This window comes from Barbus barbus, assembly GCF_936440315.1.
Source record: "Barbus barbus genome assembly, chromosome: 17".
In the NCBI taxonomy this organism is placed as follows: Eukaryota; Metazoa; Chordata; class Actinopteri; order Cypriniformes; family Cyprinidae; genus Barbus; species Barbus barbus.
Genome location: NC_136745.1, coordinates 540,001 through 554,262, shown reverse-complemented (window position 1 = coordinate 554,262; position 14,262 = coordinate 540,001). Strand labels below are relative to the sequence as shown.

Sequence of the window (14,262 nt, the reverse complement as noted above, 5' to 3'; positions counted from 1 at the left end):
TCATTCAAGTTGTTCATTTTGTTTACAAATCTTATAGGGGCTTTTACCCCACACATGCTATTGATACAAATACTTCAGCTAAAATCATGTAGAAGTTAATACTTGTTCAAAACAATCACTTTAGCAAAGTTTGTACTGTTTTCTGCTTAATTTAAAAAGAAAAAGTTCAATAAATATAGGCCTACTGTCATTAAAATATGTTCATATAAAATATATATTTTAAAATACAGAAATAAAATCTTTTTAATAAGTAAAGATTCTGAAATAATTGACGGGGATCCAATAATAATGGAAAATATATTTACAGTAGTAACAACAAATGATATTTTATTATATGATATGATTATATCATGTTTTTAAATATGATGGTTTCATTCTAAACATGGTGATTATCTCTATGGACACATACATAATATATATGATATTTATAACAACATAATATATGATATTTACCATCTGAATCTGTCATGTGAACAAATGGAAAAGTCAGCCATCTATTAATTGTCGTGTTAATTTCTGTGTGCCTTTAGCCCGACAGCAGTGGCGCTTTTCACCCCAAATACATACTTTTACATATTCTTTCGTTATTTAAAAAACAAAGCTGAAAATCATGAAGACCTTTGTCTTAAAATATATGAATTCATTTTAGCGATTCTCATTTGCTACTTACATCTACAACTTTTAAAAAAATATAAAATATTAGCTCAAGTAAGCACAGAATCAACTTTGCACTGCTGCACGCGATCACATCAAAGATCAGACAAATAAACACCTGCATGTTGAAAAGCGGATGTTTTGCTCAGTGCTACGCCACGTTTTTGTGCCATCTAGTGGTTTAGATGAAAATAATACCAAAGGTGCCTTTTACCCCTGGGCTCCTTTAGCCCGTTTTACTCTATATGTATTTTATCTGCTCCATAAATAACTCTAGATAGCTTCTCAATAGTTTAAATGAGTATAATCCAAAAGCTTGTTTTTCATCAACCGGTCATAAATTAGAGCAGGGCATGTCGATCCGGTCTGTGTTTAGTCCAGACAGAAGGTGCACACAGACTGAATGTGAATATGAGTCTCTGTAGATCCTCTCTCTGACAGCAGGTGGCGCTGATGGAGCAGCAGAATTACAGCTGTTTCCCGTAAAGAACACTACTTTATTAGGTATCACATGGAGCGAAGATGAAAACAAAATGCCTTCGAATCTTTACAGGTACATTCATACAATTAATTCATTCATATTTGTATAATTCCCTTAGCACTCGTTTTCACACAAAACTAAACTACTCTGTTTAGTATCTACTCTGGATAGTGTTTATTTATCCTCAGTTATTCATATTGCAGTAATCAAATACAGTTTTTATGTTAATTCAGATATGAAACGTTAATACTAACCGTGGGGTTTTATCATGATTTATCATCAAACCGAGTCCTGCACACACTCGGTCTCATCAGACAGAAGCGTATTCTTATATTTGATATACCGGATTAAAGGGCTAAAAGCCCCGATTCTCATCTGTCATACTCATAAATGGATCATAATCATCAGATATATAATCACCTTTCAGCTGAGTTGATATTGGCAGAAGTCAATGAATCCTCTGCTACAGAAGCCGCACAAGACAGGGTCAGAAGTTCAACAGAAGAAATGATAACATCTCCAGACAGCAAGCATGCATATTGTTATTTTAAACTATAAGGAAAGCAGCAACACCTTCGAAAACATAAGTCTTGTAAACACTTGTCTGAACCACTATATCACACCCCTAGCGTGTGCGAGTAACACTTCAAGTCTCGGTCTCAGATACAAATTACTTTCTTCAAACTGGTTGCAAAATGCATCTCCTAGTTTCGACCGCTCTCTCACAAAACAAACAAAATAGCCACAAAGCAATCAATACTCGTGCTCTTACATATACAGCACATACTTTTACTATTGATCAGGAGATCGCATATCGGTTATGGCAGGAAATGCTTCATACTAAACAACAAACATGGAAGAAGCGTAAGCATGCATTGCAGTGTGGTGAAGCGTCACGGGAGTCTGAAGCTGTGAGGTGTGTGAGTCTCGTCTCATTCTTGTGTCTGGTTAATATAAAGCATGCTCTGGAGCAGTCTTCCTCTCTCATCACCTTCTCTCCTCAGCGCTGGTGTTGTAATGCGGTTCATTGCTGTGATGGCCTCGTGTTACGAGAGCACGAGGAGAAAGAATAGATGAGTGATCTGTCCTCCGGCAGGAAACACTGCCTCGCTTTCCTTCCTATAGACCCCCTCATCCTCATCATCATCATCATCATCAGAGACCAGCGCTTCAATGCAGCATCAGAAAACACCTCTCTGAACATGTTTTAAAGAAGTCTCTTTGCTCATCAAGCCTGCATTTATTTGATCCAAAATACAGCAAAAGCAGTAATATTGTGAAATATTTTTACTGTTTTTCAAAAACTATTTTTTTGTTTGTTTTTGGGGTTGGGGGATTATAGAAATTAATACTTTTATTCAGCAAGGATGCTTTAAATTGATCACAAGTGATGATAAAGCCATTTATAATGTAACAAAATGTTTTATTTCAGATAAATGCTGTTCTTCTGAACTTTCTACTCAAAGAAAAATGAAAAAATTCTACTCCACTGTTTATGATAATAATAATAAAAATGTTTTTTTGAGCAGCAAGTGAGCATATTAGAGTGATTTCTGAAGGATCATGTGACTGGAGTAATGAATGTATTTTGGATCAAACAAATGCAGGCTCGGTGAGCATGAAGAGACATTAGAAGTGGTACTGTTGAGCACTTGTGACTGGTAGTGTGTGTGGATGAGATGCTGGGAACGGCTGCGCTGGACCGTGTGTGTTTAGGTGTCATATCTCAGGTCCTCCCTGGCTTCATGTGTCACTTCTCATAGCACTGCCTGAAGAATGAAGAACACACAAGCACATCTAGGGCCTAATGAAATCTGCTTCATTCACCCCAAACTTGCCATTTTACACTTAACATATTTCTGTAATACATTTTAATAATTCAACTTCAACTAAACAGTCAAAATGTTAACAATTTAACAGTAATATGCCCTAAGAAATGTTTTATTTATTCAGAAATCCTGTGTTGTTTTTTGATTAACTATCATGTTATTATCACAAACGTTAATCAAATGAATGCATACCATTTTAACAGTTTAATCAATCTTTCAAAATGTAGTATTCAGACGAAATGGGAACAATTCCTTTCATTCTTTTGGTAAACACAGTGATGCCCACCAGAGGCTTACTGTGACACATGAACAGGGTTTAATATAGTGTGCTATTCCTTACTAGTTTCAACATCATTATTACTTGTAGAAGATTCTGTTGTGCGATAGATCTATATTTTAATGCAGTACTATAGTAGTGAAGTCGTTTGTTGTTGTGTCTGCCAGCATTCACAGATCCATCAGATTCATTCAGTGTGTGTGTGTGTGTGTGTGTGTGTGTGTGTGTGAGACAGGGTCGGCATGTGAAGACAGGACAGCTGGCAGCCATCAAGGTCATGGACGTGACAGAGGTATGAGCTTCATCTGAACATCATTCACTCTTAACACTGCTGGATAATAACGCTCTTCTCTAGCACGTTCACCCAAGGACAATACACTGAGAGCAATCCAATGACTGCTCATTTTAATTTGTACTTGTTTTAACAGAAGATAACCTAGGTTGAAGTTAATATTAGGAATTTCAAGTGTCTTTCATTATTTGTTTGTGCCTTTATATGATGAATATAATAACTCAGGAAACTAGATGAGGTCAAATAAAGAGTGTATGAGCTGATGTTATCTTGATTCAGGACTGCGTGTGCAATAATTCTGATCAATGACATTTTTCTTCAAGAAGCACCTTGCAACAAATTTATTTGGCAACTTTTAATAACTGTCAGTCAAATGATAAAAAGGCACATATATTCCCTCTAAATTACATGAGAAGAGGAAATCAACGGTGTCTAGCTGTACACATATCACATTAATGAAGTTGCTAGTTGCAATTCTTCAGTAATAACTGATCATTTGTGACCTTGGACCACAAATCACAACACCACAGAGACCCTAAAGCAGGGATTAAACCTGACAAATCAATCAGGGCTAAAGCGGTTCCATAAATGACCAATTAAACTGACACAATCTCACTAATGTATGCAGGTTTATTCTGAAGCAGCCTTTAATGTGGATCATGGATCAGATCGATGCACCTATACCTGTGCTGTTTAATGCATTTGAGACGGTGTGTTTCCCTCAGTGCATAGCTGACACGTCACAGGTTTATTCTTCATCTGTAGATGTCAGAAAGTCATGCAAATATATCTATCTGCTGTCAGGAGTGGACGAGGCACGCGAGAGCAACGAGCGCTGCTAAACAGACGGAGCGCAATAGTTCTGAGTAAAATATACATTTTGCTCAAATATTTGCTGTTGGACATTAATGTGTCTTTTGTAGAATTGTAATCCTACATATGAGTATTTTTATGATAGCAATAACTGTAACAGGACTATTGTGATGGATAGTTCAAATGTGATCTAGTACAGTACTAATTACTAAGCGGTGTGTGTTTATTTGAATTGATTTTAAACCCAATAAAGAGTGTACACAGAAACAGAAAGCAATGATAAACACAGTGTGTTCCAATACTAATAATAATAATAATAATAATGTGTGTTTCTTATAGCAGTTCAAATATCATTTTCTTTATTATTTATTTTCATTTTTAATTCAGTGATTTTATCTTTTAATCTAGTTATTTTAATGCTTTAAAGAGCAATTTTAGAATATAATGTTCTAATGTTCTGCAAACTATAATAATTAATAATAATAATTAATTACATTTATATAAAAGGTACAGCTGTCATAAGACCAGAGAGAAAGACTGCATGGCAAGAAACTGTAAAACAAATCAAATCAAATAAATGTAAATAAAGCATATAAGTGAAGTAATAGTCTGTGAGTCAGTGGTAATGTAGTGTTCAGGAGCTCAGCTTAGTCTGACGCTTAAGACCAGGCTAGTTTCCCAGGACAAGCTTGATCTAGGCCTATGTTCAATTTGCTTTATGGAACCAAATCATTTGCCAATGAGTCAGACTAAATGAAATAAGCCAGGCTTATTTGGTTAACTTGTTTTATGAAACAGGCCTCAAGGCATTAAGTGATCATATTTTCTCCATTGCATCGTATTTGAATCGCATTGTGTTGAATTGAATTGAATCGAGATCGGATTGTAAAAAGGGGTGACTCGTATTGTATCGCAGCCTGCTTCATACGTATCTTTAATGTATCGTATCGTTGGCTATGCATCGAGATGCGTATCGTATCGGCCTCAGTTATGGAGATGCACATCCCTATTAGCAATGCATATTACTAATCAAAAATGAAGTTTTGATATATTTACAGTAGGAAATTTACTAAATATCTTCATGGAACATGATCTTAATATCCTAATGATTTTTGTCATAAAAGAGAAATGTATAATTTTGATCCATACAATGTATTGTTGTCTATTGCTACAGATATACCTGTGTTACTCATGACTGCTTTTGTGCTGCAGGGACAGAAATATGAAAACACGGTCATTTCCTACCTGGACATTATCCATTAATTTGTAACCTGAAAACACAAAATAAAGTGCATGATTTTAAATTTAGGTTAAAAAAATAAAAAATGATTAAAAATCTCAAATTAAGTCAGTAAATTGTGTCCTGTTTTACAGACTTTTCTTAAAGTGTAGCATACTAACTAACTACCAATACACTGCTTACAAATATCATTGTTCAGAATGAGTAGCTTTACCAGTTCATAAGAAAACATCAAATATCATTGTTCAAAAGTGCATAAATGTTCAATAAAATATTTCTATTTTAATATTATTATATTTATTTTTTAGTTTTACTAACAAATCTAAATGAACGTTTGAAGTCATATTCATAATCACGTCGTTTAGCAACAGTTTGTCCTGCCTTTAGCAACATTCCCTGAAAATGAGTCTCTATGCATGATCTGATGACCTGTCTTCTGCAGGACGAGGAGGATGAGATCAAGCTGGAGATCAACATGCTGAAGACTCACTCCCATCACAGGAACATAGCCACGTATTACGGTGCTTTTGTGAAGAAGAGTCCTGCGGGTCAGGACGACCAGCTGTGGGTGAGTGAGAGTCTGCTGGACACTAGCAATCCTCCAGCACAGGTCAGAGACACACAACTAAACTTCTGCTGTGCTCACTTCTATTATAAGCGGTCTAGTCATCTTAAAGGGACAGTTCACCCAGACACTTCCCCATGTAGTCAAGCGTGGTTTGCCAGTATGCTGAACCTCAATGTGTGTGTTTTGGACTTGCTCCAGTGCTCCAGACTGACACTAAATGATCACATTTCACGTGCTGTTTTATTGCATGTGTGACTAAATGTTGTTAGAGATTGTACTGATGCCTCTAGCAGTTTGACCAGCTGATAAGAGTGGTCATTCCTGCAGCGGATGAGAAACATTAAACAGCAAACGAGTTCTGTTACAAACCCAGATGTCTCTGTGATTTAAACCAGTTTAACGAACCAGCGCTGACATTCTCACTTACTTGTATTTACCATGGTATTGAGGAGCATGCATGGTTTGCCCATGGTCACCATCATCTACAGCTGTACGGTACTGTGGAAGAACAATATTGAGATATTTTCAGTTCTTACAGATGTTACTGCTGTTAAAGAAAAAGCTCAGTGCTGTACTGTCAGATGTGTTTACTAGGGCTGCCCTCAACTAAAGACATTTCTGATCCACTAGTACTCATTCATTTTAAGTGATTAGTCAACTAATCACATATTTATATTAATAAACCATATAATTCATAATAATGAGCCTTTAATTGTCTATAGCCTGTCAGCGCTCAAGCGCACACCGCAGAAGAAATGATTCTGAATGCTTCTGGGAAAAAACAGCAAGAAGACTGCCTTAAGATCATTATAATTCATTGATAAGTGTATTTTCAGCCTCGTTTAATGTCCATGTAACGATGCTGCTACTTCCATGTTTCAGAGGATGAGCCACATTTGAGATCGATGAACCAAACGAAGGTTTGCGTGTCCTGAGCGATGTACTGTAATTAACACACAGACATCTTAACCATCTGTGCGTCTCGGACTACATGACTTCGCCACTTTCTGTGATTTTCCTGTGACTAAGCAACTAATGAAATTTTGATCGACTAAGCCTCGTCAATTAACGGTTAGTTGACTATTAGTGTCACAGATCGGCCGGGCTCCATCACCAATCCATCACAGCGATCTCTGTCACCTGAGTTTTGAATCCCAGCACGTGCCCCTCATCAGCACCCAATCATCTCCGCACTACATAAGCACACACCCCACTCCGGGTCATTGTCAGATCTCACTTACACCAAGTGGACTCTCTCAGCTCTTCGCTGTTACTCACATGATAACGTACTTACCTCCTGCTCCTCTCCTTCGTCAGCCCTCCTTCTGCAATCATCATCCTCCGTTTCCAACATCATCCTGGGGTGTGTGCTGCCACAAGTCTTCCACGAGTTCCTGGCAAGATACAACATCCTTCAGTATATGCTTTCTGCCTCACATTCAGTATCAAGTCTCTACTCACCTTCAACTGCCATATTCCCTCTGCTGAATCAATAAAACATCCTGCTAAATTCACTAATGCTCTGTGTCCTGACTACTTCCGTAACAATTAGGGGGCAGCCCTAGCAAATACCAAATATGAAGCTGAAAATAGTGCTGTATGAACCATTTATGTTAAATATGGTCTAAAAATCTACTGAGAGGTTTGGAAATTTGAGTCTGGAAAAGTATGGGATTTTGAAATGAAAATGTGAATCGTGTATTTATGAAATACAGTAGTAATCTTATGACTAGTCCATAGGAAAAGCAGAAAAGAGATGAATGAGCAAAGAAAGCAGATGGTGTCCAGTATAAGTCAGTGTGTGTGTGTGTGTGTGTGTGTGTCAGCTGGTGATGGAGTACTGCGGCGCCGGCTCGGTCACAGACCTGCTGAAGAAGACCAAAGGGAGCTGTCTGAAGGAGGACTGGATCTCCTACATCTGCAGAGAGGTGCTACGAGTGAGTACACCTCCGTCCTCCTCCGCCATCACAGTGCACTATACACACCGTACAGTGTGTGGAAATCAAGACAAGTTCATTCAACAATAGGGCTGTAACCATATTATCAATATCACGATAGCAATACTGTCTGGATATTATCGTGGTCACATGACGATATGAAACGATAGGTCTTCCGGGCATAAAGTGTAGTTTTTAAAATACATTTGTTTTGGGCCATCATTATGCTTTGGCACAGTATCTGTTAAATGAACTAAAACCGGAAGCACAAAAGTCTGTTTTCGCTGTGTTTCACTTGGTTCAGACGATCAGCTGGTGATCCGGTGTTTTCTGCGTCTCAGAACGGCTCCGTTCACACTGAATGAATGCAGTCAACTCCTTTATCACACTGCTGTGAGTTTAGCACGCGTTTGGGAACAACGGCCACCAGTTAGGCTTTATTTTCACAGCATTCACTAGATTTGTAGTGAGACGCGTTTTTTTAAGAATTGCTGAATTTATATGAATTGCTGACAGCTAGCGGTTTAAATGCAGTCCAGATTCAAAATATCTCTTACAAGTGTAGAAATTAGGAAAGAAGTATTATAATTTCCCTACTGTAGTGTAAAGCAAAAATAATATACATATGAAATATCCATTTTCATTTAGTTTACAGTGCAATTGTTTTACAATATATGGCTATTACTGTCATTGTTGTTATTATTATTATATTCGGATTAGTTTGTCTTCCTCAAACAGCAGTGTGAATGTAATTTAGACTGAGACAGTACATCACAAATAAAAAGAGTTTAAAGTTCAGCTACAAGTCAATTCACTGACTTTTTCTGACTTCAATTTTCTTCATTAAGAAACAAGGGTCGGAGCTCTTCATTTTGACTCTCAAAGTGCATCAGATAGAATAACTTAACTTTAAATGAACAAAACTTTCATTTTTTTTCCCTAATTCTTCATTTGTCTTGTTTTCTTCTTAAATATAGCAATAAATATTGCATCGTGAGATTTTGATATCGTTACATCCGTATTCAATAAATGGCATGATTACATTTTTCCAATATGATTGTTCCAATAAGACACATAAGGATCATAATTAGTTTGTACTCTTCATAATGAAACATCAGTGAAGCGTCCTTCTGCCTGTTTTTACAGGCCGTTGTTGATTTGTAGTCTTTGAAATCCATCCTAAATGACAGTGCTGAGACTGTTTTCATGGTCAGACCGAATTACATGACATGAAATGCCGTATTTTATGAAAAAAGGCAGTTATATTTGAATGTGTATAATATCCAGATAGATAAAAACCAGTTGCATTTCATGTCTGGATGAAGCCTGCACTTAATTTAGTACAATACAGTTCATGTGGAAAACAAAAAAACCATCAAAACAGGAAAGTTAATGTGGATAGCAGAAAACAGCAGCATGTCACAAATGCATTTCATGCACAGACATCAGTGAATGAGACACGCATTTCTGTCATGAAAGGAGTTGCTTGTGTTGTGAAATGCATTCTGTCCATGAAGTGCTTTTGTGCATCATGCTTTTCATTCTTCAGCATTTCATCAAATGCATTTCATCCATGCTGAAAATTGTGGCATTTCATCTGGTGGGTGTAACAGAAATATAAAGCTTGTTCTTTCACAGATTTTATAACCCTAAAGATAATAAATAACATTACTTGTAGAAATGCTCTATTCAGAGTCAATCATGAGAAATTAAAGGGATATTCTGAGACCAGAAGTTAAGATGAATCAACAGAATTGTGGAATATGTTGATGATAAATAAAAAAAAACCACTTCCATTAACTCTCTGTTATTTGAGGTAAGAAGCTGTTTAATATAGCAGCTAAAATAGACATTGATTTCACTGTTGAGTTGCTGAGGACATGCAGATCATTAAAAGAAAGACACAACTGAAGAAATGCAGCTATTTGTGTCCAGTGTTTGTGTGTTAACTGTGGTTTGCTGCTGTTCTCTCAGGGTCTGTTACACCTGCACTCACATCACGTGATTCATCGAGATATTAAAGGACAAAACGTGCTGCTGACGGAGAACGCTGAGATCAAACTGGGTAAGACCTCATGCATTAGCAGCATATCAGACACATTAGATGAGAGTCAATGCAAGCTCACCCTTCAAACATTATATGGTTAGCTGTTTCTGCTTACTTTTTTCTTAGTGTTTCTTATTTTATTTTACTATGGTACTTTTCATCTTTCTATATGCTAGCTTTTTATTTCTTATATGAAAGATGTTGCACAATCAATTAAAAAAGGACTCACTTTATGAGTCTGTTTTGAACTACTTTACACTTACATAAAAATTAAGCAGAAGATACATTATACTTCTTGTGTATATAACAGTGTTATTTAAATATCACTGATATGCTATCATCATTTTATTATTATCTTGAATTAGATTTTTTTTTTTAAATGTTTCCATATGCATTTTAAAGTTTTAGTATATTAGTTCTGTTTTGGTCTCTTTTTTTGTTGTTATTTTAATACTTAAACTACTCAAAAATGAGAATTCACTAAAATGCATTACATAAGTTACACCACAGAGCAATATGCATGCACAGAAGAATGGCCCTGTATCTTATACTGTTGATGTATGTGTTTTTCCAGTGGATTTTGGCGTCAGCGCTCAGTTAGACAGGACGATTGGCAGAAGAAACACGTTCATCGGGACGCCGTACTGGATGGCGCCGGAGGTGATCGCGTGCGATGAAAACCCTGACTCCACATATGACTACAGGGTGAGTAGACTACTCTACATCAGTGATTGAACATGTTCCCATCAGTGACTGTGATAACACCTGTTTCAGAGCGACGTGTGGTCTCTGGGAATCACCGCTTTAGAGATGGCTGAGGGAGCGCCACGTGAGTTTACACCCGCAGAAGCACTCGAGAAAAGTCACATATGATCCAGTGTTTGTGTACGATTCCTGTATTTCTCTGCAGCCTTGTGTGACATGCATCCCATGAGAGCGCTGTTCCTCATTCCACGAAACCCTCCTCCCAAACTCAAGTCCAAGAAATGGTGAGAGACTGCCGCTTATTACAGCCAGCACTGCCACACAGCCATAGAGTTTCCCTCAAAATGACGCATCGAGCTCCCAAACTACAGCTCTTTACACTCGCAAGGACACATTTCTCAGTACTAAAGTCACTTGACACAGCAGTTGATATCACATTCAAGATGCACTAAAACTACCGAAACACTAAATGAATGTCTCAAATCAACTCATTCTTCCATTACACTAGCAAACAAACATACTTTATCACTCATAACACAACAACCTAAAAAACACTAACAAGCATTATACAAGGTTTTCTTTTGTAAAATTTCTGTACAATTCAATGTTAAAATTCACTGCAGTTTATGGTCCATATTTACATTGCAGTACAAAATTATTCCTCAGTTTTCCCCTTTTGTACAGATGTTAATGCAAGTGAAAGACTTAAGGTCATTGCACACTGAGCACAAAATTTTAGTCAGAAATTTTCGCACATTAAAAAATAAATACGACCTCACGTTGCGTCAATCACGTTTACACACTGCCTCCAAAACTTTCGTCCGTCATAAAAAAATTTGGATCAGGTTTGATTTTCGGCGTTTTTGCATCCGTAGCATGCATTTTGATAGGAAAGGATGACGAATAGTGGTTGACGATATTGTTTTTTTTGACAGCCAATGCCGATATCTTGAAAATTAGGGTGGCTGATATAAAGCCGATATAATTTAAATTAATATTTAAGAAATTTGAAAATGCATTAAAAAATAAATTAGTAAAATAAACATGACAGATGACAAAGTATTTTTCACGAATAAATAAATATCTCAAATGTATTGTTTAAAGCATTCAATTTGCACCGAGAGTCACGCAGTGAGCACACGATAATGCAGGATGCACATGCACACGTCACAAGATCTCACAGCAGGTTTTTTTTGTTTGCAAGTCTGGAAGGTTTGTGAAATTAAATGTTCTTTAGCCATTCAAAGATTTGCTTAAATTATATAAATGTTTATTTGCTGAATGCTGATGGCAAACGAGAAAGTATAAAATGTTTGCCTTTGTATTACTAATAATATAAAAGCAATCATTATAATACTTTTTTGTATACATTTTAATCCCTTTGTTTAACAGTTCTATCTGATAGACAGACTTCTATCCGTATTAGACAGAACTGTTAACAACGACAGTGAACAAGAGGGAGAATGTGAGCGCTGTGTGCTCAGACGCTGCCGCTCTCAGCGCTGTCAAAATAAAAGTCCCGCTTCAAACGCATTGGCCAAACAGAAAAACTTATCGGCCGATGCCGATATTTGAAAATATCGGCCTTGGCGATATATCGGTCGACCACTAATGACAAATACGTAAAAATGCACGTGAACATTTTGAACTCCGTGTGCAAACACTTGTGAAGATGTTTAGCTACATGCAACTGCTTTGATAATATTTGATTTTTTACATTCATATTATTTTTCTGTATGATATTACTGTAGAAATGTTGCAAATTTCTGTCTTATTCATGTTTGTACTGTTGTAGGATTTAAACTGAAGTTGAACAGTTTTGAAAACAGTATGTAAACATGCAAATTGACTTGAATAGTACATATAGTTTTGATGTTGTTTGTTTAGAAGTGAGAAAAGAATTGATGTAATTTGACAGATGTCGTCAATGAATGCATTTTGTGCCAAAGCAGTGATAAATGATCCACAGTTTAGTTGTGCTCGCTGTGAAGACTTCTGAAAGATTGGCCGAAGCATTGAGAAATGTAGCGATTGTAAAAAACTGTAATGTGTTTCACTGCTCCTGAAGGTCTAAGAAGTTTCAGACGTTTGTAGACAGCTGTCTGGTGAAGAACTACCTCCACCGGCCGTCCACAGAGACGCTCCTGCGCCACTCCTTCATTAAAGACCTTCCCAACGAGCGGCAGGTGCGCATCACGCTCAAAGACCACCTGGACAGAACCAGGAAGAGGAGACCAGAGAAAGGTGATGGTTTGAGAACATGAACATTAAAATTACATTCAAACACATCCACGGTTCAGATGGTAGTGTAGTTTGCTCTTGGTTTGGCCTAATTAGCCTCTGTTTATGATCGCTGTGAACAGAGGGGACGGAATATGAATACAGTGGCAGTGAAGATGAAGAAGATGCCATGAATGAAGATGAAGGTGAACCCAGGTATGTGCCACTACACCAATCTCTATGAAACCTTAATAGAGGCTTCAAACATCTTCACTTCCCGTCCTTTCTCAGCTCAGACTGTAGAGTCGACATATAACAGTGTTCATGACTCATTTCACTTCTGTAGATGCAGGACTCGTTACACTTTGATGAAAGATTAAAATGACAAACTAGACTCTTTTCCATCTTCAGCTGCAAAACTGATCTGATCCAGTTCTTTCGTTACGTTCTTATGAAATCAGGATTACAGCATAGATGAATGGAGGAAGCTCACAGCGTACAGAGAAGTAACAGTTCTAGACTAGCTACAAAGAGCATAATGACTAAATATGAACATTTATGAATTTTAATGAGTTAGCTAGTGTGATGTACCAGCTACATGAATAAAATTAGAGTGGAAATAAAACAGGAAGTGTTCCTGTACGAACTGTTCGGCCACATCTTTCTTTGGACTAGGACTGCAACAAACCATTATTTTGATAATTGATTAATCTAAGTAATATTAGAACAATTAATCAACTAATCATCAATTATTTTCACAGATTAATCAGTAGACTTTGATTGATTATTCAGCTTTTGAAATGAGGTAAAATACTGAATTATACTTATTCTAACAAATAAATAAAAGTAGTCACTTCAGCTTTTGAAAATCATATTATGTAATTACAATTATTATATACAAATGAATATATTTGGCACACAAAATGCGATGAAAGACAGAGAAACTCTCTCATTCACCATGCAATTAGATATATCTCCTTCTGTAAGTCATATGGATAAGAAACAAAATAAAGATCAGACGTTTTATTTTTGGATCAAATATTTTATTCACAACATAATCTCTCTTAACTCTTTCCCCGCCAGCATTTTTGAAAAGAAGTTGCTAGCCACCGCCAGCGTTTTTGCAGATTTTCACTCAATTTCAAGTCCCCCAGAATATTTTGATGTATGAATATCTGATCATGCAATATCAAAATAAA

At 36.7% G+C, this 14,262-nt stretch overlaps 1 protein-coding gene across 4 annotated transcripts in view; it reads left to right on the top strand.

The window, feature by feature from the left end:
- The window catches only part of LOC306883729 (mitogen-activated protein kinase kinase kinase kinase 4), a 65,061-nt gene that overhangs the window by 9,067 nt on the left and 41,732 nt on the right, over window positions 1–14,262 (top strand). For all 4 annotated transcript variants that reach the window (XM_079439151.1, XM_079439152.1, XM_079439150.1 and 1 more), the window contains exons 3-11: window positions 3,477–3,533; window positions 6,029–6,154; window positions 7,981–8,091; window positions 10,066–10,156; window positions 10,713–10,843; window positions 10,913–10,967; window positions 11,049–11,127; window positions 12,912–13,087; window positions 13,207–13,279. In XM_079439151.1, the coding sequence (XP_079295277.1) occupies window positions 3,477–3,533; window positions 6,029–6,154; window positions 7,981–8,091; window positions 10,066–10,156; window positions 10,713–10,843; window positions 10,913–10,967; window positions 11,049–11,127; window positions 12,912–13,087; window positions 13,207–13,279 (899 nt within the window). The remainder of the gene's footprint in view (window positions 1–3,476; window positions 3,534–6,028; window positions 6,155–7,980; window positions 8,092–10,065; window positions 10,157–10,712; window positions 10,844–10,912; window positions 10,968–11,048; window positions 11,128–12,911; window positions 13,088–13,206; window positions 13,280–14,262) is intronic.